This window comes from Blennius ocellaris (genome assembly GCF_963422515.1).
Source record: "Blennius ocellaris genome assembly, chromosome: 20".
Taxonomy (NCBI): domain Eukaryota; kingdom Metazoa; phylum Chordata; class Actinopteri; order Blenniiformes; family Blenniidae; genus Blennius; species Blennius ocellaris.
In genome coordinates this window covers 16132964-16157546 of record NC_137669.1, presented here as the reverse complement: position 1 = coordinate 16157546, position 24583 = coordinate 16132964, and the positions used below count along the sequence as shown (strand labels likewise).

The window sequence follows — 24583 nt, the reverse complement described above, 5'->3', positions numbered from 1 at the left end:
GTCACTGAAAGGTAAACAAAAGGTAAACATCTATAGGTGATGAAACCGAAACACTGCAGAGCTCAAAATGCTTTTCTTTAGGAGGTACGAGGTTGTGTAAGTTGAGTTAAAGTTGTAATTATTGTTTTGTACAAAAACGGAGTCGTCACACCTTTTTTCTCGTTACTGACAGAAACCGTCCGCCAGCGCTTCAGGTATTAATGCACTATTTAGTCACAGCTTGAAATATCGGAGATGATTGACTCCAAACTGAAAATGAGATGTTTTTGCTTTGGCCAAGATTTCAGTGATGCTGCAGAGCAAACCAGTAATGTTTGAAAATACCTTCTCCCGGTATGTTAAACCAAATTCCCCCACATTTTATATAGCATATATCGTAAATTCTTCATCGCTTGTTACTTTAGGTAATACTGTATTTTACATTATGTTACTTTAAAATAAACTAAAGGCTTTGGAACAGATCACCATGCAGATCTCTGTATGTTTTTGTTTGTCAATGATTTCTAATTCCAATTGAAGAGCATCACTATTGTGTTACTATTTAAGTGTATTTGTGTGGATGAGGTGTTTTTTTTTTGGGGGGGGGGGTTTCCGGAGATCTGGGCTTTCTCTCCCAGTCTGTCCCAATAACACCCTGCTGTGTAACACTCATTGATTCAGCCTTCAGCTTATTGATTGACCCAAAGGGGGGTGAGTGGGGCGGGGGGGGGGGGGGGGGGGGTCCTCTGTCAGGACCACCATGTCAATTACTGAGTGTTCTTGTTCAGAAAGACACTGGAAACTCAGGAAATGTGACTTGTCTTGGACTTGGAGGCCTTCCAGAGCAGGTTCTCTCTGTTAAACTCAGTTGACTAAATTGCCTGCTGGTGTGAATATAAGATTGTCTTGTGATGGACTGGTGACTGGTTTGGGGTGGACCCTGCCTTCACCGACAGTCTGATGGGAACGTTTCCTACCACTATATATCGGGGACAAAATGAAAGCCCGGGAATACTGAGTGAATGCATCACGTTCAGCCTTTACTGTGTGGACTTGTCCATCACACCCTCCACAAATAAATGAAATACATTTCTTTAATAGGAATATTCAGTAAGTCCTAATTAAAAAGTTTGAGCTTCTACCAGGTCTGGAAGGGAGGGGGGGGTTATGAAACAAGGACTGAAAATGTAAACAAATGTAAAATAAAGATGATTTTGATAAGGCATATTTGGCACAGGGAATTCAGCCTCCCTGAAACTCTTGCCAGAGGCCAGTTTGTGAGTTTCTAGAAGCTGGGAGGTCTTTTCCACAGGCTGTCCTCTAATTTCTGGCCTCCTCGAGGCGGAGTTATGCGGGCCCTGACCACTAGATGGTGAGCAGGAGGTCAGCAGTACCCACCGCTGTGTCCACCTCAAGCAGAGATGACCCTGCAGTGGCAAAAAGCCTCCGATAAAAGGCGAGGCCAGCACAGCGAGGGAGGGTGACGGTGGAGAGAAAGTCCGGGAGAAACAGCAGTCACTTTGGTTCCAGTCTGATAAGAAGAGCAAAAGCATGAAGAGATAGGCAACCTGTGGGTGTCACAGGGAGGGAGCGGAACGAGAGAGGGAGAGGCAGGGACAGGCCAGGCGGTGAGGGGGGGTCAGGGGGGGGAGTGGTTATCCCTGCTCCCTGCCTCTATATAGAGAAGACAGAGGGTGACAGAGCAGATCCTGTGAGAGAGTGAGGAGTACAGACAAGGGAGGCTGACCTTTTACCCAAACCCTCTCTACCTGTAAGTGACTGCCTGAGCTACAAAGCTCTGCAGTTTGTTTGGGGTTTTTTTCTTTTCATCCCCCCCCCTCGGATTACAAAACCAGGATTTCTCTCTGAACTCAAGGTAACAAAGGCTTTCTTGACTTTCCAGCAGCAGATCTCAGGCAGGTGCAGCCTCAACCTCCCAACTTTACTTTAAACTTCTTTCTGAATCAGATGAAGCTTTTAATGTCTCTTTTCAAGTGTTTTCTTGTCTTTATTGGTATTATTTGTCTTCCATGTCTTATCCTGATGTCTTTATTGCTGAGGATAAGTTGGTCAAACCTTTCATGACATATTTAACTTCAGGGTGTGGGATTGTAGCACAACATTCAAGATGTTATCATTAAGTTCCACAATATGAGTTTGAGCCTGTCGAGTTTTCATTCTATTCCTTTTTTTTTTTTTTTTCCCCCTCCAAAGGGTTATTGAGTCCAGAGAGTGTTTGGCTGCTAATCTTGTGTAATTCAGAAAGGCCAGTAATCCTTTCACTCAGCTGTTGTGGTGCAGGCCTCATCAAACACCTGCACAACTTTCGAAATGTTTTTCGCTCCCTGGGACGGCTGCATGTCTCACAAATGACAACAGAGAAGAGTGAAGGACTGTGTGGCACAGAGGGAAACAGAACAGGCTTTTATGCAGTTATTCTGGGCCGAGAGGGAATTATCTGGTGGGCAGTGCCGTGATATCTCAGAGATGAGCAGCAAGGTGGAGAGAGGGAGACAGATGTGGGAATGCAGAAAAGTTGCTATCTGAGTTTAGTTTTCTCTGTCCAAGATGGATTTTTTTTTTTTTACAGAGTTAATACATTAATCTGCTTCACAACTCGTTGGTTATTGCAGCCCTGAAGCTGTGATGAAAAGCAAGCCAATGTTTTGTGTGACTCTCAGTGAGTGGGCGACCCGAGCTGTGGCCGTAGTGTGGGATCAGTAGCTTGGCAGCACTGATGGGCCATATGGACAATTTGTAACTCTGCAGAAGCAAAACGAAAAGGAACTGAAACACCACTGGACGTTATTCTCATCTCCTGTTTTATATGCTGCCGGCTGTTGAAGCAACTCTTCATTGTTGTATTTCTAATATTGACTTTTGCATGATATCGCTGTTAGTCTCCAGTTAAAATTAAAGTACACTCGGAAACATTTAGTTTGAATTCATCGTAAGATTTTTAATTCAAATATTTAATTCTTCATTCTTGATGTGAATTGTTTCATCATCCCATTAACCTTTTGAAAGTGAATATGTATTATAGATCATTTTTTGTGTGCCATTTATACGTGACACAACATATATAGAAAAGCATTATATTGGGTGGAAAAACTCACTTTTTTTCTCACTGGGTGACATGAGCCACATTACTTGCCAGTAAAGACCCTAAATATGATTTACTGAAAGCATTAAGGTTCTGTTTGAAAACTTTTATGTGTAGAATGCTTTGCTTAATTACAATTTATTTATATGTTCAAGTTAAATGTATCAATCGACTGAACAGACAGAAAAATATGATTTGCTTGAGCAGCAATAACAAGAAGCAGCAAATATCTCAACATTTAGCAGACATTGGTAATAAAGGTATACATTATGATTGGTTTTAGATGGAATGGAGATAACCACAAGCTTCAAGACTCGTGTCACATTATTAACTTTTTAAAAGCAGAGTCCTGGCTCCAGGCTGCATCACATTAAATTCTAAAAATTATCTAAAGAAGTGGTTATACTTTGATAGCCCCTGCGGACCAGTAGTGATTTGTGGTGTAAGTTACTTAATGGAGAAGTGAAAGACAAAGTACCGTCATCAGGCGCTATTATTGTCGTCAGCCACAGCTTGACCTGAGGATGATGAGCAGACTGGTAGGTCTTTTATTGCACTCAGACTGTGCCACAACAAAACACTTGTGTGAAGGAGGCGACCTGCCCACGCTGCCATATGTAGGGGGGGGGTGAGGGGGTTAGTTACAACCAAAGGTGAAGTCATGCAGAAAACAGGGCAGCAAAGATCTTTTTCCGGAGTCGTGCTTTGTGTCCATTGTGCCCAAAGATTTGATTGGATAATTAATGATGCTATTTATGTGAGCAGAGGGCCAAGCTGGCGCTATTGGCTCGGTGACAAACAACACGCAAATAATACATATGGATGGTTGTTTGACCCGTGCTGCGATTCAGAGGTTAGATTGAGGACAAACACCTCCTGGTCATGGCCAGTGAGGATGTGTCTGGTGCATTTATACCAACCAGTGAAGGAAAAATGGACCAAAAAAACCCCCACAAAACACCAAAAGCAGCTCATTGAAGAATTATTGCTGTGTCCTTTAGGGAGTTTGTATTGAGATCTGACACCTGAAATAACACCATTAAAGAGCATCCAATACTTTTCAAAAGTATTTCTGTCATTGAGAAATTGTTTTATCATCATTTTCCTGCACATTTTTTTCCTCCACATTAACTGTGGTTTGTCTTGGCTGCTTGAAAGGAAAGATTGAAAAACGATCCAATTTCCAAGAATGGTGTGATTTAAAAAAAATAAAAGTCAATAAAATTGGGCCTTTTGTAAATTTGTGTGCGACTGGTTACGCGTGAACGTGAATTACACGCCAGCAGGCAGAAGGTATGCCAAGTGGAACCCCCACTAGCAGCCATAACCTAAAGTATTTGAATTCTGTCTTCTTGCGAAAAGCAGATCCTCATTTTTTGTAACCGATAAACAAACAAACTAAATCTCTTATTTAAACTGCCTCTGCCCTTCTTTTCACAGCGTCATCATGAAGCTCATCCCGCTGATCATGGCAGTGCTGCTTCTGGTGGTGGGAGAGGGAACTGCAGACAGAGTCCTGTCCAGGAGGACCAAAAGGGAGCTTGCCAGTCCTCTCCATGTAGGTGGCATCAGGGATCCGTTCGGCTCTTACTGCGAGAGGAGAGGAGGCTGCTGCCCCGGCAGGGACGACTTGTGCACGGTGCCTTACCTGGACACAATCTGCTACTGCGACCTGTTCTGCAACCGCACCGTGTCCGACTGCTGCCCCGACTTCTGGGGTCACTGCCTCGGCGTGCAGCCACCTTTCATTGGTATGTATAGGTGCGAATGTGTCACTGTGTGCATTAGTCTTTATTTTTTTTATTTTTTTTTTGCAGCAACAGCAGTAGTGAGTGCTTGTTTGAGTGAGTGTGTGTGTGTTTGTGTGTGTTGTCTGTCTCATTTAAAGTCAGTCTGTGAGCAGCAGGAAACCCTGCTGATAATAAAGCAGCGTGGCATCTGGAAATACATCATTATTACCAAATGTTCCAAATGTTTCGGGTAAGTGAGTGCATGGAAATTACAGCAGTAACAATGAAAACCTGGCCGGTATGAGTTAAGGAAAGATCAATTGATAAGATAAAGTAAAAAAAACTACAGCCACTATCAGGCCATCTTGCAGCTGAGGATACAATAGTCCATCTCAATGACCATTGGCCAGTGGCAGCCAGTTGAACATTACAAATGCGTCACTGGATCGTTAGTATGTTGTTTCTATTTATACTTTAATGACATTAAAAAAAAAATCTCATTTGAATATGTTTTTTTGTGTTAGAAGTATATTTTTTTATAATTAAGTCCTTACCTCATTGAAATTAATCAATCTGCATATCTGTAGCTAATAAATGTATTCTTGTAACAGAAAATTGTCCATTTATATCTGTATTGGTGTACAAGTCTCTATCTTTTTATATACTTGACCTTTTTATGAAGGTCAATTCAATAACATTTCGTTGCTGACAATGCAAATGATGGCAGTGGCAGCAACACATTTTTTTTAGTACTTTTATGTGAGTATGTTTGCCATAACAAACTCATAACTGATTAAAATCAAGCATTTTAACAAAAGATGGACATCTCATTGTGTTAAATATACAGTATACCTTTTACTTTAAAGTAACTTCTGTCAAACCTTAATTTTTTTTAAATGAAAAATAAATCCTGAAAAAAGTTATAAATCACTCCAAAAAAGGTCCTTTGGTTCTGTCAAAGAACCAGATCTTCACTTTATTAGCCAACGTGTTCACTATAGCAGCCGACTACGTTTTGGATTCCGCGCACAGTTTTATTTCCATTGTCTGAGGTGTAAAATGTGCCGGCGAGAGCGAAGGCACACATTACCTGAGAACACAGTCGGGAACAGTGGGCTTCTTATTAACCCAGACGGAGCGAGGAGGGGTGGATGGAGGGATGAATGGAGGTCAGGAGAAAGAATGCGGACTATGTGTATGGTGGGCGTGGCAGACAATGGGTTGGGGGTGCAGTGGTGCAGGTATCTGGTGCCCAGTCCACAAGGTAGTGGACCCGGGATGTGTGACACGCAGGCGTGTCATTTACACAATTGGTATTATCTCTTTTCGCCAACTTTTCTCTTTTCTCTTTTCTCTGAAAAAAAGTCACCATAGCTGTTCGATGAAACCACACTGAGTTCTGCAGAGTTGAGCGTGCTTACATTCCTGCTGCACTAATGTGTAACTTGTGTCACGGTGCAGTAACTGAGATGTGATAGACTGGTTGAGACAGCTGTAAACGGGACGGTGGGTGTCTGAGTGCCGCCACCATAAATCACACAATCAGCTCTGCGCCTCAGACCAGAGGCCCGCAAACCTGCTCGCACTGTAAATTTACGGCCCGCTCATGCCTCAAATTCCACACGAAATTCACCCTGACAGCGCCGTCCACCGTAAACCGGGGGAGATAAAAACTCACTGTAAGTCTGTCAGCGACTCACTCTCAATTTTTCAGCCTGTAAAATTAATTTGAGAAGGATTGTGGTGTGGCTTTATCATTTTTGTGAGTTTGTATTTGCGGCAAACTGGCGTTCATCCCACCGCTGAAGGTTACAAATGTTTGTCATTTCTTGGTGTTTAATTATATACGTACTGGTGCAGAGGCTTACGCTTTGTCTCAGTATAGGTGAAAAAGTTGAGTTTAAGCTGGTTAAAGCATGACGAGAGAACCCAGGGAGCCTGGGAAGGCAGGAAAGTAGCTAAGGCCGCATTCCGACACTGGATTACTGCAGCTTAGAGCTGCTGGGACCTCACATATTCTGTGTGTGTATATTATATGTGCACACAATGCTTACTGTTACAGGGTTGGTTTTTTTTCTTGTTTTTTTTTTTTTTTCTTGTTGTATGTGAAGCAGTGTGGCCAATGTATTTGTAATATATCAAGTGTGTAGTATATGCTCATATCTGTGTCTTTGTATCCGAGGCTCTGAGATTAGGGGAACGATCTTTGTTGCTTAGCCACAGCAAACCTGTGTATATTAAATATACCCTCTCTGTCTCTTCTCAGGCATCTGTGAAAGGAATGGAAACAGGTTCTTTACAGGACAAACATACAAAGAGAACTGCAATTTATGGTATGTAAAACCCTCTTTCTTCGCCCACCTCTCTTTCCACCTCTTTCATCCTGATTATTCCCCTGAAACGTCTTCTCCAGTGCATCAAGTTCACAACATTGACGTGCATAAACGCTTCACATAACATAACAGTTAAAAACTAGATGCGTTGCATGTATTAATTTGGAAAAGCATTTCTATTTTGTGTGTGAAATTGTATGTGTGCCCACGCGCAACATGTGTTTCCAATAGTGAAGTTCGGGCTTGCTTTATGAGTAATAATCACTTTTTATCCAGTGATTTGAATGGAGATCTTTCCTGAATACCATCGAGATGTTTCAGTTTCGTTGGCACAGTCCGACAACGCAAAAAAAATTACCTGAGATTATCCTCTGACAGCGTTGGAAGATTCTGAACGCCGTCTGTCAGGCGGTACCTCTTCCAACAACCAGTGAGCTACAGCAGAAAAGACCGCTGCAATCAATATGACTGGTGCTACCAACAAACTGTAGTCTGTAATTTTACATGGAGGAAAAACTTTCTTCCTCTGTGCCAACCCTGTTATTACTTATACAATGGTTACTTCATATATTCATCTCCTCATGATGTGCAGCTGACATTCTTGTTTATTGGCCTCATTAGCATGATCTCCTCTGATTCAGCATTAAAATGTGCTAAATACTGTAAGTAAAGTCCATTTATTTGAAATTGAGCTATAGATTTTATTCTCCAGCAGATAATTTGTTATCGACGTCGTCCTTCAACATACCGAACTCTGATAAATGCATCATCAAGTCATTGTATGTGTATACTATATATTGAAAGAGATCATTTGTAATCAGAAGCTATTTCTGATTTTCATAGTTATGATTCAGTGAAAACAGTTCAGTAACATGTGATAATACCTCCCATGTCTTGCAGTACAGTTTTTTTTGCCATCAGCAGTTTTTAGGCTCCCTGCATGGTGATAGGGCAAATTTATTCCTAATTGAAGCACTTTTCTTGTTTAGCTTCTCGGGTGCCCAGTCTCTACTTTGATGTCGATAATCATTCACCCTCCTTCAGTGCACTAAACGCCGTCATGTTGTCTTGTTTTGGCTGCGTTTTTGGTCTCCTCTGCCAGCGGTGCTTTATTTTCCCTGCCAAGTGTTACTGATGGGCAGATTTACAAATGGCCTTTCTCTTTACGACCTTGGCATGAGGCTAAGTGTTACTAAAAACAGTATTTTGAAATAGCTCCAAGGGACATGAATGTTTTTTTTTTTTTTAATGCCCCTCTTCACCCTGACGGCAACATACTTTGTGTGCCTGCAGTCATTTTTGCAGGTCAATGTCAACGATGTGGTAAGGACGGCTATTTTCACTACCAGTAGTTGGGAGGAACGGATATTTAATTCCTCACCTGTCCGTCACTCTGATTTCTCACATCTGTGTCACTGAATGTTTGTACAGCATCGTGTGAAACTGCTCACCTGCAGGCCAGTGTTGTCTCAACAACCATTTGTGCCTCTGGATCATGTTTATAGATAATGGTCTGAGAAACATGTTTGTTGTGACCCCAATGGCCTTCGTGTGTAACGTCAGCAGCTGTGCAGGCCAGTGGGAATCCTATCAATGCAGCTCAATTAGGATTTCCAATTGAATCTACAGACGAGAAAAGATGGACGCTAACAACGGGCATAGTTGACTTTTCGTCTAAAAAGGCTGGTGGAGGGGGAACGAGCACATGGCGCATGATTAAAAAATAGTCTCAAGTGTTCCCTGCTGGAAAACAGCAAGCTCACAGAAAACAGCGTTTACAGACAAAAGAGGCTTATGCACTCACAAGATTACATGCGCTTCTTAAGGCAAGACACATAGATGCTTGAAAAATTGCATCGCAACTTTTGCACTGGAGGACACAAACGCACGCACTCCCTTTCCCTCCTCCCACTCGCTCCACTTATTAATTTCCCAAATGTGCATCCTCCCAGTTCTCTCAGAAACAAAGCCTCAGGGTGGAGAACCGGGCTTCCTCTTTAGCGGACAGGCTGCTTTCCCCAGTGTTCCTCCAAAACACTGTGATTAGCAGCGGCAGACTTTGAACCGCAACTCCCACATCTGGATTTGGACAAAAATAGCAAGCCGTATCAGTGTTAACTGCATAGTGGGTTGATTTGTTGAAAATCACAACAGGCTTTATCTGCCTCTTCGGTGTGGCGATAGCTTGAAACGACTCTCGGATTCAATATGACTGTGCCTGAAGTGGCGCTCTTGTTTACCCTGGTGTGTGAAAATATACTGCAGCCTTTTGTTGTTTTAATGGGCTTTCCAGCTGAGACGTTTCCCGTCTGATCTGTTGACATCCAAACACTTTATCTGCCCCAAATGATCTGATGTGCGGCGCCTCCTGCTCCCACCGGCAGTCTTAACAGCTTTGATTTGGAAAACTCTCTGGGTGCCGTCTGCTCACATGTGTCAGATTGGATGACAGCCAACAAATGCAGTGAATATCTGAGCTGTTCTGTGGCTCCTTTGGCCAATTCCCAACCAGGTACAGCGAGAGACAGCAGCGCGTGTCATTAATATGGTGAGCGCGCTGTCTGCCTTTGACAAGCAGTGTGACAAAGAATGCAACATGTGTCCTCACAGCGCTCGTGTTTTATTTTCAGTCTGACTCCGCGGCCCTCAGCTACATAAATCTGTCTTTCTTATGGTCCCTGCAGGTCGTATTAGTGTGTGAACGTGTAGCCGGCCTGCTGCCTGCATGAACTCCTGCTGAGAGGAGGAAAAGTCATTGTGGCTCTTCCGTTAATCAACATCCGTCAGACATTCATGGAGGCACAAACTGAACTAAAGTGAATTTGAGTTTGTGAAGCTATTGAGTATTAATGCAAATCCAACTTTTGTTTTTTTCCCACAATATTGTAATTTATCTTTGGTTTCTTCTCACAAAAATGTACTGGTAAAATAAAAAAAAAGGGTAAAACATGAAATGTCAATGAACTTAATATGTTGATCTTTTCAATAGGCTGCGGCTAATGACAGTCTTGTGCAGGTCTCCCTCTTTATAAATGTGACGTGTCGCGTGCAGTCGGCTCAGCAGGAGGATGTTGTTACACGCCCGTGTGGAAAACTCCCCTCATTATCCCTCAACCTCCTCCGTTGATGTACAAAGGCTCCAGCGTTGCTCCATCACTTTGACTCATCAGAAATCAAATTCCCTGTTTCTGAGCGTCCCGTGAGGAAACATCTGTGTCTCGTCACTAATTTCCCGCCCTCTCATGTCTCTTCAGGCTCAAAATGGTGCGGCATTTATGCAGCCTTAAAAGGCTGAATGTTTGTTCCCTTTAACCTCACCACATTTTTCTCACTCCCTCATGTGTTCTTTTTCAAGATATTGACATTCCTCTCTCCCGTCATTTCTTATTTAGAAATTCCGCTGAGCCTCAGCGCGCCCATCAACATCTGACCCTTCTGATCGTTCTATTTTCATTGCGGCTTCAGTTATTTTTACATGAATATACATTTTGGATATCATTTTAGCTGGAATTAATTTTAGTGTCGCATCGTCTCTGTTTTTTTTTCTCTTGCAGTACATGCGGCTTGTCTGGACGCTGGGAGTGTGAGCAGAACGCCTGCCTCATTGAGTCGGATATGATAAACGCTGTCAACAGAGGAAACTATGGGTGAGAGACAACATCTTGCATGTCTTGGGTCGGACCGGACGATTCTACCGTGAGATGTTCATGCCACTTTGCCGTTCTTTCTCTTTTTCAGGTGGAGGGCGGCAAACTACAGTCAGCTTCACGGGATGACTTTGGAGGAAGGAATTCGCTTCCGGCTGGGCACACAAAGACCCTCGAAGACGATCATGAACATGAATGAGATGCAGGTAGGGATTTTATTTAACGTCTACTTTGGACCAGCACTTAAAAAAAAAAAAAAAAACACAAATCACTTTAGGGCTCGTGGAAAAGTCTTTTAAAGGATAGAGACTGCACACTACACAAAAACAAGAAGTTAAGTCAAAGCATAAAACACATCTTGAAAAAAACATGTGGTCATTTTTATTTGGTCCATTAAGAGTTTTGAAATAAACATTCAAGGTGAACTTCAATACAATTGTTTCCTAAAAATGGCCAGACTAGCAAATACCATTAATTGAGTTTTTTTTTTAATTTCATTTTGTTGAACTTGAATAGACAAGAGAAAGTGATCTTATATATCTTATATATGTATAAAAAGAACTGATACTTGCTCTGAGAGATGACAAATGCTGGAAATGTTTTTTTTTCTAATCAGGATGAATGAGTCATCGTTTTGAGACAATTTCAGGTTTGGATAACTCGTCTGTCTTCCAATTGTCGTAAAGGGATGCAAGTCATTATGAAAGCATATTTAAAGACTTTTATTTCAATCCAAAACCATTTTAGCACCATGAGCTCATTTTGGTGTGATTGTGTGACACATGCAGGATTTTCAGTGTCTGGAGTGGGATCACGGAGGTTTAGTGGGAGGGAGGCTTGTTTCACTGACAGGTGGGAATGTGGAAAAAGAAAACAACAACTTGCTACAGTTGCTTCGTGACTGTTTTATTCACTGAACCTCTTGCATACCTCTTGCAAGGAATTCCTCCTTTCAGTTACACAGGCTTAGCGCCTCCTGTGTTGCAACAAATGAACGTTGATCAAAACAGTGCTTCTTGGTGGCCCATCGTGTATGTGACGGCGTTTCTGTCTGAGGCTTCTCTGATCCGCTCAGTCTTTGTTTACATTTCACCCAGACACATTACATAAGTCGGAACCAAAACATGAGGCACGGAGACGGAGGGGAATGGAGGAGAATAAAAGAGCTCAATCCTTGACGCCCACCCCTCCTCCGGGCTCCCATCCCCACCTAAAACAAGATGCCAGGGCTCCCCCTCCCTCTTCCGCGGTTAGCGTGTCCCTACCTGTGCCACAAACCCAATCGCATCCCATTCACGACCCTCTCTGCCCATCTGTGAAATAGCTTAAATAGTGAATTTATGAATGAATTCGTGACACGCCCGCAGCCACGCACAAACCAACCCATTACTACATTCTTGCAGCATTTCAGCCCTCGCCGCGTTTCTGGTCATGTGCCTTTTGGATTTTGACCTTTCACCACTACTGACCAGCAGCACATTCCTTGGTTATGTATCAGGTGGCCATTTGTGCTGCGAATACCTCACTATTAATCAGAGGAATGCAGCGCAGGCAGCCGGGCGCTTTGTTAGTGAGTGGAAGTGGCTTGCACTGACGTGTGTCCGGTCTTATCTCACAACGCTGGGAGATTAGCGGCGCATCCAGCCTTAAGTGAAGATTAATAGAAACAGTATGTTTGGCATCCGAAACTCGCCTCCAAGCGGTAGTGCACTCCCATGAAAATATGTGCTTGATATCCCTGCATTATCGCCATATTTAGGATTTATCATCACAATGACATTTGACGGAGTTCAGGTGGGCCAAATGACGCAGCTTTCTACCTGACATGGAGGCTGAATTATATTGTCTTCAATGTTATTAGAGACGTTCCTCCACTGCAGATTCAATTGTCAGACTTAAGGCAACGTTTCATACAATTACAGAAGCATTTTAACCATTTATGGAACGAGGGAAGTTATTTATTAACTACCTGCATTTCCTCCAACGTGTGTCTAGTCGGAGACATCTTTCTGATCCTCAGATATTTCCTGCCGACTCTTCTAGTTTCCTACTTTTTCAATGTTAACTGCAGCCTTTACTTTGTGTTACAATGTGTGTAAATGCCGTAAGACATACATTTCCAATTTTCACTTTATGACAAAAGTCATCATTCCAGAATTCTTTTTTTTTTTTATGTTTTGGGCTATCTAGTAGTATGATGATGTATTTTTAGTATAAAATGCAAAACATTTTCTCATGTGAACATAGAAATTGAACTGACGAGGCTGTTTTGTTCCGTCTTCCGTCAGATGAACATGGATGCTCAGAGTGACCAACTGCCGCCCTACTTCAACTCGGCAGAGAAGTGGCCCGGCAAGATTCATGAGCCACTGGATCAGGGCAACTGCGCTGCCTCCTGGGCTTTCTCCACTGCAGGTCAGTCTCAAAGGAACCCCTACATGTGGAAAACATGCAGGGAAAAAGGCACAGTACGTAGGATCAGTTTGATACGAGATGCAGCAGTGAGGATTGGGAGTGTTCAAGATTTATGAGAAATATGGCAGCTTATTGGAAAAAAAAAAGTTTTAATTGTATTTCTGTAACTTTATTCAACATGCACACATTTAAAAAAAAAAAATCTTGAATTAAACTCAGAAATACAGTTTTTGGAGTGACTGTCACCCCTTCATTTCCTTTGATGGCAGCACACACTGCTTTGTGGTTCTCATGAGCTTCATGCTTATGAGACCATTTCAGGGACAAAAAAATGTTTTTATTGGATATAATCAAAAAAGAAATTACAACTACGTCTGATACTACAAATAAGCTTTATGTGATGTAACATTTTGGAAATTGGCTCACTGACTGCAAACAAAGAAGATGGAGGATCCACACAGGTCTCCAGATTTCTGCTTCTCCAGTAAACAAGACAAATACGTATACAAAAACTGAATTGATCAAATTCAATTGCCAAACCAATGCATTGATACAGGAAGAGAAGGACTCCAGAAGTGATGCATTTAGTCTTTAAATCATGTCAAAGCAGGAAATCAGTAAAAGTTCTTTCAGGTTTATTGTATCGACCCGACACACCTCCACCACTCAGCTATTTGGAAACAGATGACAAATATATATATATATGCAAGTGTATCTGCTCAATATTAATAACAAATCGCCTGTTTGAAGCTGTGGCGTCGGACAGAATCTCCATCCAGTCGATGGGCCACATGACTCCCCAGCTGTCCCCTCAAAACCTCATCTCCTGTGACACTCGCAACCAGGGGGGTTGTGCCGGAGGACGCATCGATGGAGCCTGGTGGTATCTCCGCCGCAGAGGGTACGCACACTTCGTAGACCCATCTGAGCAGCTTTTGGTAACTTGGATGAAACGCTTCTGAAGTCTCGCCTTTGTCTACATCCCGATGGCAGAGTGGTGACGGAGGACTGTTACCCGTACCAGCCCCCGCAGGAAACGCCGGCAGACGTGGGCCGCTGCATGATGCAGAGTCGCTCCGTCGGCCGGGGGAAGAGGCAGGCCACGCAGCGCTGCCCCAACACGCACAACTACCAAAACGACATCTACCAGTCCACGCCGCCCTACAGGCTCTCATCCAATGTAAGGGCGGTGCGAAGCCACACATAAGATGCATTCATTCGGAAATCTTCCGAGAAGAACATGTCGGTTAATTTGCAGGGACTCTGGCGCCAATGTGAACTCCCTGTAGATGTATTTTTTCATCTTCAGCTACAGTGGGCATAATCTCTCTCACGTGTTATGTGAGATTATGCACATTTTCCTCATGCATACTTGACTCGCCTGTGAATGAACATGAGAAGGGAAAGGATTCAGGGCTGTCCTGCACCGCAATAACAGGAGCGTGTATCTACCTGAATCTTTAGGACGACCAACCGAGGCCTTTACCTTGAATGCACAGATCACAGATACACAGATACACAGTAATCTGATATAATTATGACTTGATATGTACATGCAGTAAGTGAATCAGAGCAATTTCCAGACTGCCCCGTGGATATTAGCATTTATGACGACTATCTGCTCTCAATTTATGACACAGAAGTGGATCTGAAATTAGTTTTGTGATTCTAAATGACTGAAGCTCTCCTGCATGGCATCTATTTATATTCGGCCACAGTAAACCAATTGAGAGTTTATCATATTATGGAATAATAGCACTCACTCTCAATGAATCAAATAATATAGATTAAACAAATGAAAGTTTAGAAGTACACAATATCAATATACAGAAAATATAAATCTATTCAAGAGGGTGGCTAGAAGTACAAACAAACAAAGTAAATCTAATCTCATCCTAATCACTTCTGGAAACAAATGCTTTGAATCTTTTTTTTTTCCCCCCCCCGATGTGTGCCATAATTTCACACCACGACATGAAATATATAAACTAAAGAATCAACTGTATTTGACTGGTTGTGGATATTTGTTCGACGAGTGTGTGAATCTAATTTGAAACGCAAGAGTCTGGAAGCCAACCTTGTCTGGTCCAGTGGAGAAAGGACCTCTGCCCTCCTCTAATAACACACAGTATCATGTAACATTCACCTAAACTGCTTCCAGAAGCCGTCTCTGCATGCAGCTGTGTGCACCTCCGACTCGGCCAACATGTGGTTTTATCAGCCTGCATCCATCAGAGCTAAACGATGGCTAATGCCTCTCAGCATCATTCCAGCCTGTTGTCTGCCCCTTGATAGCCTGTGAAGTCAATAAGCCAGGCATTAAGAACAGGAGGGCCTGCCGAACACAATCTTGTTATCTGACTTTCAACATCCAGGGGCCTTGGTTTCATCCTACCATTTCACTGACATGTAAAGATCTTTCTGTCTGCTTCTCTCTCCTTTGCCTATAAATCCCCCCCCCCCCCCTCTCTCTCCTCTCCCTCAGGAAAAGGAGATTATGAAGGAGATTATGGATAACGGTCCTGTGCAAGGTAAGGTGACGCCTTCATGTTTTTCCGAAATACTCTCGTAAATAATATTTCTGAGGGACTCAGACAGATTCGCGTGCACCTTGAACCTGTGTGTTGGGTGTCTGACCCGGGATGAGGTCATGTTTGACCTTGTCATTATAATGGTTTCGTCCTGGATCTCAACTCTGACCTCAGTCTCCTGGTCAGAAATGATGGGCCTTCACATCAGTGGGGTCGAGCCGATTTTCTTTTATTAGTCCGCCTGCCTGGTGCCCATCTGGACCATTGTCAAGTCAACTTAAATAGAGTCACGTGTAGTTCTATGTGTGTGCGTGCGTGTGTGTGTGTGTGTCCTTTGCGAGCTTGTGCCAACTTCTTGTTTAATTGTTGAGCAGCTCAGGCAGGAAGACTTTCTGGCTCCAAATCAAGTTTCCTTTTCTCCTTTGAGTTTCTCTTGAGCACAAAGGACGAATACGTATGAATTGTGTTTGTATTGTGAGTTGTTGATGAGAGCGGAGGGCCACAGTGTTCTAAGTCGGGGAATGCCAGAACATTTTAGTGCAGGTGAAAAGAGTAAAGTCCACATTCTCTCTCTCTCTCTCTCTCCCTCTATCTCTCTCTCTCTCTTGCTCTCTCTCACACTTCTAAGCATGTTCTGATACGTGGGTGTGTGCAACTCGGGGGAATACTTATTATTTATGTGGTGAAATTAGCTAATTGCTTTTAGATTAATCAAAGTTTAAATAAGATTTATATCTCTTCTTTCCATGACAGATTCAGGAAAAGATAGGTAGGTGTGTGTGTGTTGTATTCGCCTTTTAATTCTCCGTGTTTGTTTTTCCTGGCAGCTATTATGGAGGTCCATGAGGACTTCTTTGTCTATAAGAGTGGGATCTACAAACACACTGACGTCAGCTTCACCAAGCCGCCACAGTACCGCAAACATGGCACACACTCAGTCAGGATCACTGGGTAAGTAACTAAAACTCAAAGAGATTTAAGGAATTTATGACCGAGCTGCCTTAAAATGATAAATAACAAAGCGGAATAAATGCTCCTGGTGAACTTCATGACCCCAAGTATGAAGCATATAATTCTACCCAAATATCATAATTCCATATGTGAAACAATTTTGTGACTGTCATTTTAGAAACATATGAGGGTAATCCGATATGCAAAATGTTACAAATTATTGATGGATGATCACAAACCATCTTACCTTTTAATGACTTTAAAGGTTTCAAGTTGTCATTCTGAGTTTGGACAGAGTAAATTGATAACTAAAACTCTTTCATATCTCTTCTTTTAAAAAAAATACATGAATGAAGCACCCGGTTTTATTAACTAATGTTTTTACTACAGCAAGGTTACTTTTTGACTTACAATTGATCTTATTACCTAAAATAAACTCAATCATTTGAGTACAGCTGGATTTTCTTTTTTATTTAACTTGAATCTGACATAAAAAAAAATAAAAAAATTGTTGCAAATTAGCAAACCCCCTCTGCTCCGGTTTTTGAATCTCTGTGTTCACGTTTGAAACAAAAGCACACAACATGAACACACGGAGCCCACCGACTGACACAGACTGTTTTATATTTAATTCTTGGTCTAGTCAGAGATATCGAGAGGAAAAACTGTGTGTCTGGGTGTCGTCTGGACAGAAAGCTTAGCCTTTTCCTCATCTCTAACTAGAGCTTCATTATGTCTGGTGTCAGTGTTGCTACATGCTCAACTGTTTCCAGATCAGCAGAAATGGTGTTTATAGTGGATGAATCAGATTTTATTTGAGTCGCTACGGGGATTAGGTTTTCATTCAAAGCGTTATTTGCTTGTGTGTTCACACACAGTCGAGAGAGTACATGTGAATAAGCCTCCCATCCAGACTTCTGCTTTGGCAGACACACCTTGTCTCCACTGCCCCATCTGCCCCAGACATTGCCCCCCCCCCCCCGCATTTGTGCGACCACAAATATGCAGGCGGATAGATGTCTAACACACCTGGACCGCCTGCCCCGACTCCTCTTCTTCCTCCCCTGATTCCCCAGTTCCCCACTCCCCGTCTCTTTGAAGCCGGTCCATCATCGCCCTCCATCTTGACTATCTGACTCGCCTACTGTCACGCTTCCTTTCTTTTTGTCCTCTTCACACCAAAGCCAAAACACCCATCTTATCGTTCAGACTCTTATCAGACTCGGGGGGGGGGGGGGGGGGGGGGGTTATTTGTTTGATGCCGCTTTTATGTGTTGTTTTGGGGGCAGTAAGAGGCCGGCGGAGGTTCATCCAGCTGGTTTTGACATGCCTCTGCCTTGACAATGATACGTTGCTGCTCACAAGTCTCACTTTGCTCATTAGGAAAATGAGCAGTTCGCCTGAAACTGGTCTATTAGTGCGACTGAGGAATGTGTGTTTGTGGTAAATTTTATTGTTCCTCATTCGCTGATCGTCACTTAGGCGCAACTGAGCTCCGTGCACCTTCTCTTCTTTTCTCTCATCTGATTGGCCATTAGGATGACAAAAAAAACCCCCCATCATATTCTCTCACTTTTTTTGCCGTGCATTTTTTGTGGATCTGTTTTATGACACCTGACTTTATGATGTGACATCATGTGTAGGCATGCGTATGAAAAACACCCTCCAACCTATACTTAGCTCGTTCAGCCACTGCCATAAAGTATGTGTGTACAGAAATGTCTTAAAAACAGAGGCCTCACACTCACTTTGCTTATATCGGGATCACACAGCGTAGTGTGTAATTACATGTCTGATGTCTCAATGTGTCAATAAAATGTGGCGGATACGCACGGTGCAAGATGATGCCGAATCCCGATTTCCTTCTACTGACGCTGGGACTCCTAAGCGCTCTGCAGGATTGGCGGTGCAGAGCAGAGGAGGTGGTGGCCGTGAAACGCGTCGCGCTTTCAGCTCCAACCTGCCAGCCACAGGCATCAGTGTGTTTTCATAGGCCAAATCCCATAGATGTGCGCTGCTTTAAGCCCAGGGCCTGGGAAAGTTTGTGGAAAGAGCATTGAGGTCCACTGTGGTGGAAAGGGCATTGTCTGGGCTGCTGATCCTGACGGCACTGGACAGAGCGCGGAGGATCAGTCCCCCGGAGGAGAGGTCAGGGCTGGGATGAAGGGTGCTGGGCAAAGGGCGGGGTCCGTGGGCACAGCGGCATGCCCAGCATTGTCCCCCAAGCGGGCCGATTGCAGTGTCTGATAAAAGGTCAGCAGTGGTCTGATTCTGTCTGGCTCCATCACGCTGCACACTTGTACAGGTGTGATCCTCGCTGTCCGACCCTAAACACAGTTCTCTGGTCGGCATCAGACCACAGTTGGCACTGGGGCTTGTTTATACAGCTGTTTTCGATGTGTCTGCACTCTGTCAGTGCCACCGGTGCGACATTTGACTCCATTCAGGGAAATACTGAGCTAATAAAGTCGCTCGCTGATAGAAGGTTGGCACTGTCTGCGAGCGTTGTGGTGGCAGACTACTGATTTGGCAGTGTCTCAGACCGTCTACTCTGTTTCCCAGCATTCCTCTCCCTTATAAAAAGATAACAAGCGATTGGGCACTGGGAGCCTCTTGGGAAACCAAAAGCCAGGAGTGCAAAAACAGGATGGGACGTGGCTTCGGGAGAATGTTTTGATCGCCACGAGCAGAAATGGCAGACACTGAGAGCCGCCACACTGAACCAAAGTGCGTGGCGAGATGGGAATGCATGGGCCTGTGCCAGTGTTTCCTGAGAACAAAACTGCCGGGTGGGGGGGTTACTGATAAAGTTCAGGTTCACACGTGTGTTTAGAAATATTAGAGTCTCCTGTCTGCGCTTCGGCAGCACTGAGGTGGCGCTCGCTTCCTTCAAAACCTTCCCGTCTCATGTCAGGAAGACTGAAATACTCGCGGAAGAGGGGGGAACTCCGTGTTCCACTGGAATGATGGTGGCGTGCAGCTTGGCAGCGTCATGCCAGAAATACTTTTGTTTTCAGGATGTTGTTAACAAGATGAAAAAGTTTTTTTTTAAACCACCTGAGTCTTGTTGTATCAATAACACAAAGCCTGTCTTCCATGAACACAGACCCAATAAGTCTTTCTGTGCCACTCATTTGTTGGAAATTAATCCCAGTTTAAAAATAGCTGTACAGCTCTGATGTGGGATGTTTGTATTTATCAGCAGTTCCTATTTAATGTCTTTATTTTACTGCTCATATTTGACCATCATTTCTTCTTTGTGGACTAGGTGGGGAGAAGACAGAAACCTTGATGGGACATCAACAAAATACTGGGTATGTTCACATTTCAGTATTATTATAAAACACATTTTTTTCATTGGTTGTTGGTTTAGTACATTTTAACTACTAAGATCCCCTCTGATGAGTGCTGAGTGTGTTCTTGATTACATTTTCTGTATGTGTGTGTGTTTTGTGGGTGATCAGATAAATTTGTTTAATTGGGGGTACAAACAGCATCAAACAGCAAAACAATGTTACACATCAAATCCAACAAGACTATATAAGGTATTTTTACACGCTCCAAACACAACTGCAAAATCAAATTGTTTTATCAACCCACTTGTCTAATTTCAGACACACTCTGCACTCTAATGCCGCCCCCATTTACAAACTACACAACAAATGGAGGCGGAGACGCTACAGATTAGAAGAACATCATTTTTATGCATTAGCCAAAAAAAACCCTGGCTTGATTTCTAAAGGTTAACGACAGGTTTTGTTTGTGTTACTGTCTATCGACGCAATTTGATAACATTGGGTGGGACCAGTTGGAGGAGAGTTGTTGGAGAATGCTGTGGGAACAAACAAGTAAAAAAAAAACAATCATGTGAACACCTGAGAAGAAGAACAAAAGAGAAAATAGCTGATGATAACATCGCTGTTAAAAAAAAACCCAGTGGGGGGGGGCAAGCTGAGGAAATGCCTCACACCACAAGAACAACAAAGAACAACAGACATCTCTGCGAAAGGGTGAAGTGATTTGCGCCTTCCTCAATCAATCATAAACAACACAATTGCTTATATGTATTGTTGAGGAAATTCTGGATATTGCATATTCTTCAGGCAAAAGTGCCATTTTCACATGCAAAGGTCCAATCCAGAGTACCAACTACTACAGCACACACTTCATTGTTTAAAATACAGATGATAAAAACAAATTCCTCTTTGTATTATAGTGTCATCAAACATCTGTCTCGTCCTCTTACGAGCTGAGCACGACATTTTATTTTTTCAGATCGCTGCCAACTCTTGGGGAAAGAACTGGGGCGAGGACGGCTACTTCCGCATCGCTCGCGGCGACAACGAGTGTGAGATCGAAGCGTTTGTGATCGGCGTGTGGGGCAGAATCACAATGGAGGACATGCACAACCATCACCAACACCACCACCACCACCACCGCAGCTTTCAGATTTAAAGACTCAGCAGACGCCCAAACACCTACAGAGACCTTCTTTGTTGTGTTTTGTAACACTGAAGAGGCACACACCAAAAGTCTCAGAACTTCACATCCCCTCACACACCAAGTTGGCTGGAACAACCACAAAACCTACACAAGAGAATTCTGTATTTTTACACCTTAGCTTGAACCAGGGGAACAATATTGTCCCCCCTGTTCTCCACTTTCTACTTTTTTTTTTTTTTTTTTTTTTTAAACACAAATCCAACCTTGTAATTCAGTGTTTATGGCACCAAAATCCCAAAAAACAAGCTTTGCACCTCAGGTACAACATCCAAGAATCATCTGGATATCATCCGAATCACGTCAAAGACGGATTATAGCAGAGAGAGAAGCACTCTCCTCTTTTTTTTTTTTTTTTTTTTTTTAATTCTTTTACTGTGTCATCCTTCAGTCTCGACTAAACTCAAAACCTGAAATGCAGATGGACTCGGTATCAGAGGAGAAATCCGAGAGGCAGATTATCAGACTTCAGAGGCTTTAAGAGAGACGCGCCCTGATAAACCGTGTAACCTGATCACATAATATAGGCGACCTGAGTGACAATTACCTGCCAGCTATACTGAGGCGTACTTTGCCTCATTCCTTTGGCTTTAGAGTGGACACTTGTAAAGAGTTTAGTGGCTGCAGGTCAGAAGTTTTTTCTCACATTCCACAAAAAAAATGGAAAGGTGATTCTTTTCCAGAGTGAAAGATTGCAACAACAATCACAGCGACTCCATGTGTTAACATTCTGATTTTTTTGGAAGCCAAATAAATTCACATTAAATCAATATATGTAGCTTATTATTCTAGAATAAACACGGCCAACAGATGTGTGGATAGTAACTGACTGCATAGCAGTGTAAAATAAATAGTCAAATCAAATAATGAACTCTTACAGAAGCAGTGGACAAGATTAGAAGTCAAACCCATGTTTCCATTCCTGGCCCCATCATTTAACATTGTTTTTAGAGTTTGAAAATATTTTAATGCCTCAAGTGAAACGGAGTTGTTTGGACCACTGCAGGGGTTCTCACAGTGTGGGACAGACCACCCCTGGGTGGCGCCAGAGGGGTTCAAGGGGGAAGCCCTATCCCAGCAGTAAAACTCACATTTTGTGAAAATATCGAATTTGTTAGGAGTGTGATGGAGACAAATTAATATTATAAAATATTCTTCGGTGTGAAACTGTAAGTGTAATAAAAGTTGCCTCTAAAAAGTTGTGCTTTTTATCGCCTGTTAATCTCTGCAGTTAACAATAATATGCTATAATGTGAAACCGGTTTGTAAAGTCAGCATTCAGCCAAAACTTTCTACTGGGTGAGAAATGAAGCGAAAGGTGAAGTTTGAACTTTGAGGGAGTCTCTTCCTCCCACGCTCTGAGAACCCCTGGGCCACTGACAGAGAGTGTGTGTAGTCTTAATTCACTCTGTCCTGTGTACACTGTTACAATATGAGCTAAAGATGTTATTTTTTTTGTTGCCGTTTGATCTTAAGATTTTATTTTACTACTTCTTTTACAATGTACTGTATTTAGTGACTTGCATAACAACACTCAACACCCTGTTGCTTTTCTGCGTCTGTATAGTTGAGGATGAGGGAGGGATCCTGCTGCTAAAGTCCAGAATGTGCTCAAATATCTCTCATTGTAGAATTTGATGCATAATAAACCTGTAAAGCCACTTCAGACTAACACTGAGGCACAAAGTCAAGTCCTGCAGGGTGCTGATCTGTATGGTTTGTTCATGTTGTCATTTTTGTTTGATTTGATTGCGCTCTTGTCGGAGGTTTTACGTTTCCCTCGAGCCCTATGTAGAGCTTTTCTTTAGTTCTCGGTGCTTCAAGGTATCGTTTTATGATTTAGCTTGACTCAAAGAAGAAAAGCACAACATATTATTACTATGTACCTTCAATTACATCCTGGCCTGCTTCTGCTATCACTTCAAAAGGCCTTTTTATTTCTATATCATCAGGTCTTTGGATCCTTGGTCTTTTCATGATTTCCTTCAGGCGAGTGGATATGAAAGCTAAAAGAAATGCTTGTATGGACCACAAAATATGTTGGAGAGAAGGAAGCTCAGCAGTTTTTACCTCTCCAATATTTTTGCTTTTGAACTTACGAAAGACACTCAAAGATTAAATAAATCTGTGGACATGAGATGAATGAGTTTTTTTGTTTTCAGAAACAAGGAGGGTCTTTGTGTTTCAATATGTGTACAAGTGGAAATAGCTCCAGTGCAGATTTGCTGAATCAGTTTACATGACCATGTTGCGGTGTTTCCTCTGTGTCGTCTGCCTGCAGCAGGTTGCAATATGAACTCTGATGTTTGAGCGTCTCCAGAAAAGCTAAAGCAAGATTTGACCAAAGCAGAGATCTAAAATATTCAAAGTACATGGTGTCCTCTGATGCAATTAATGGTCGTCTGTGTTTATTGTTAGCTTTATTTAAAAAAAAAAAAATGCAATAAATTACACTGAGTATATAGAAAGTATCTGAGAAAGAACTTTCTCATGAAGATGTCCAAGAACAACATGCCGTCTGTGCCACATGAATCATGGCCATGTTTGGATAGAGTTTCCGATGGGACCAACTACTCTTTGTATTCCTAAGTATTATCTGCAGATCGCACATCTGTTGCATTTACGAATTAGCTTACTCTAAAAAAAAATGTTGCTTCAAACTACACATCCTCTCCTTCAGAAAGTTCCCGGGAACAGCAGCAGACATTCGCTCAGATGTTGTGTATTTACTGTAAAATGAACCACTTCATATTCCTGATGTGTAGACTTTATTTATGACGACATTTCTAAATTATATACTTTTATTGTCCTTTGTTTTCTTGTGCAATGTTGTATTATCTGCCTGTCTGTTGTATTGTGCGCACTACCACATTAGTGTCCACTTACACAATAAAGTCTTTGAAAAAAACAAACAAACAAACAAAAACCCCTGTGTCATGTGCTCCTGAAATATCGGACGTAGTTTTGTGTGACTATAATATGCGGCTGGTAGTAGAAGTACTCGGTGGGGGTGGGGGGGTGTTTGTGCAGGGGGCTCAGGATGAAGAGCCACAGGATGTTGCTGGGTAGGATGAGGACAGTTTTCATAAGGTCCTGCTGTGTCAGCGCGCTCTTCCATCACCGAGAGCAATTACTCGGGCCATCAGTCAATGGAGGACCAGAGGAAAGACTGAATGGGCCACAAACGGTACACACACACACACACACACACACACAAGGCACGCCAGCTACCAAGGATTGTTAAAAGAAAATATTCTTTATTAAAGCTTTTTTTTTTTTTTAATTCAAGTGCATGAATCATGTGGGAAGTGATGGATCATTGAAATGTTCTCCTTTTAACGCTTGAAAAAATATTTCAACAATATATTTGGTATACTGAGGATTAATAACTGAT

General features: G+C 42.6%; 1 protein-coding gene across 1 annotated transcript; it reads left to right on the top strand.

Moving 5' to 3' along the window:
* Nucleotides 1-1706: 1706 nt before the first annotated feature.
* tinagl1 (tubulointerstitial nephritis antigen-like 1) lies at nucleotides 1707-24063 on the top strand. The gene is made up of 12 exons (XM_080516240.1): nucleotides 1707-1855; nucleotides 4523-4833; nucleotides 7079-7145; nucleotides 10700-10792; nucleotides 10884-10998; nucleotides 13081-13207; nucleotides 13958-14108; nucleotides 14201-14387; nucleotides 15693-15738; nucleotides 16566-16689; nucleotides 19958-20003; nucleotides 20965-24063. The coding sequence occupies exons 2-12, from the start codon at nucleotides 4530-4532 to the stop codon at nucleotides 21142-21144; spliced, it is 1440 nt and encodes a 479-aa protein (XP_080372366.1). The 5' UTR covers nucleotides 1707-1855; nucleotides 4523-4529; the 3' UTR covers nucleotides 21145-24063.
* The last annotated feature ends 520 nt before the right edge of the window (nucleotides 24064-24583 follow it).

What these genes read in the sequence shown, in the direction of transcription:
- tinagl1 (XM_080516240.1), top strand. Translation starts at nt 4,530, where the DNA reads ATGAAGCTCATCCCGCTGATCATGGCAGTGCTGCTTCTGGTGGTGGGA. An exon ending in GGATAACGGTCCTGTGCAAG is followed by an intron (nt 15,739 to 16,565) that starts GTAAGGTGACGC and finishes TTTTCCTGGCAG; the next exon opens with CTATTATGGAGGTCCATGAG. An exon ending in GGACATCAACAAAATACTGG is followed by an intron (nt 20,004 to 20,964) that starts GTATGTTCACAT and finishes TTATTTTTTCAG; the next exon opens with ATCGCTGCCAACTCTTGGGG.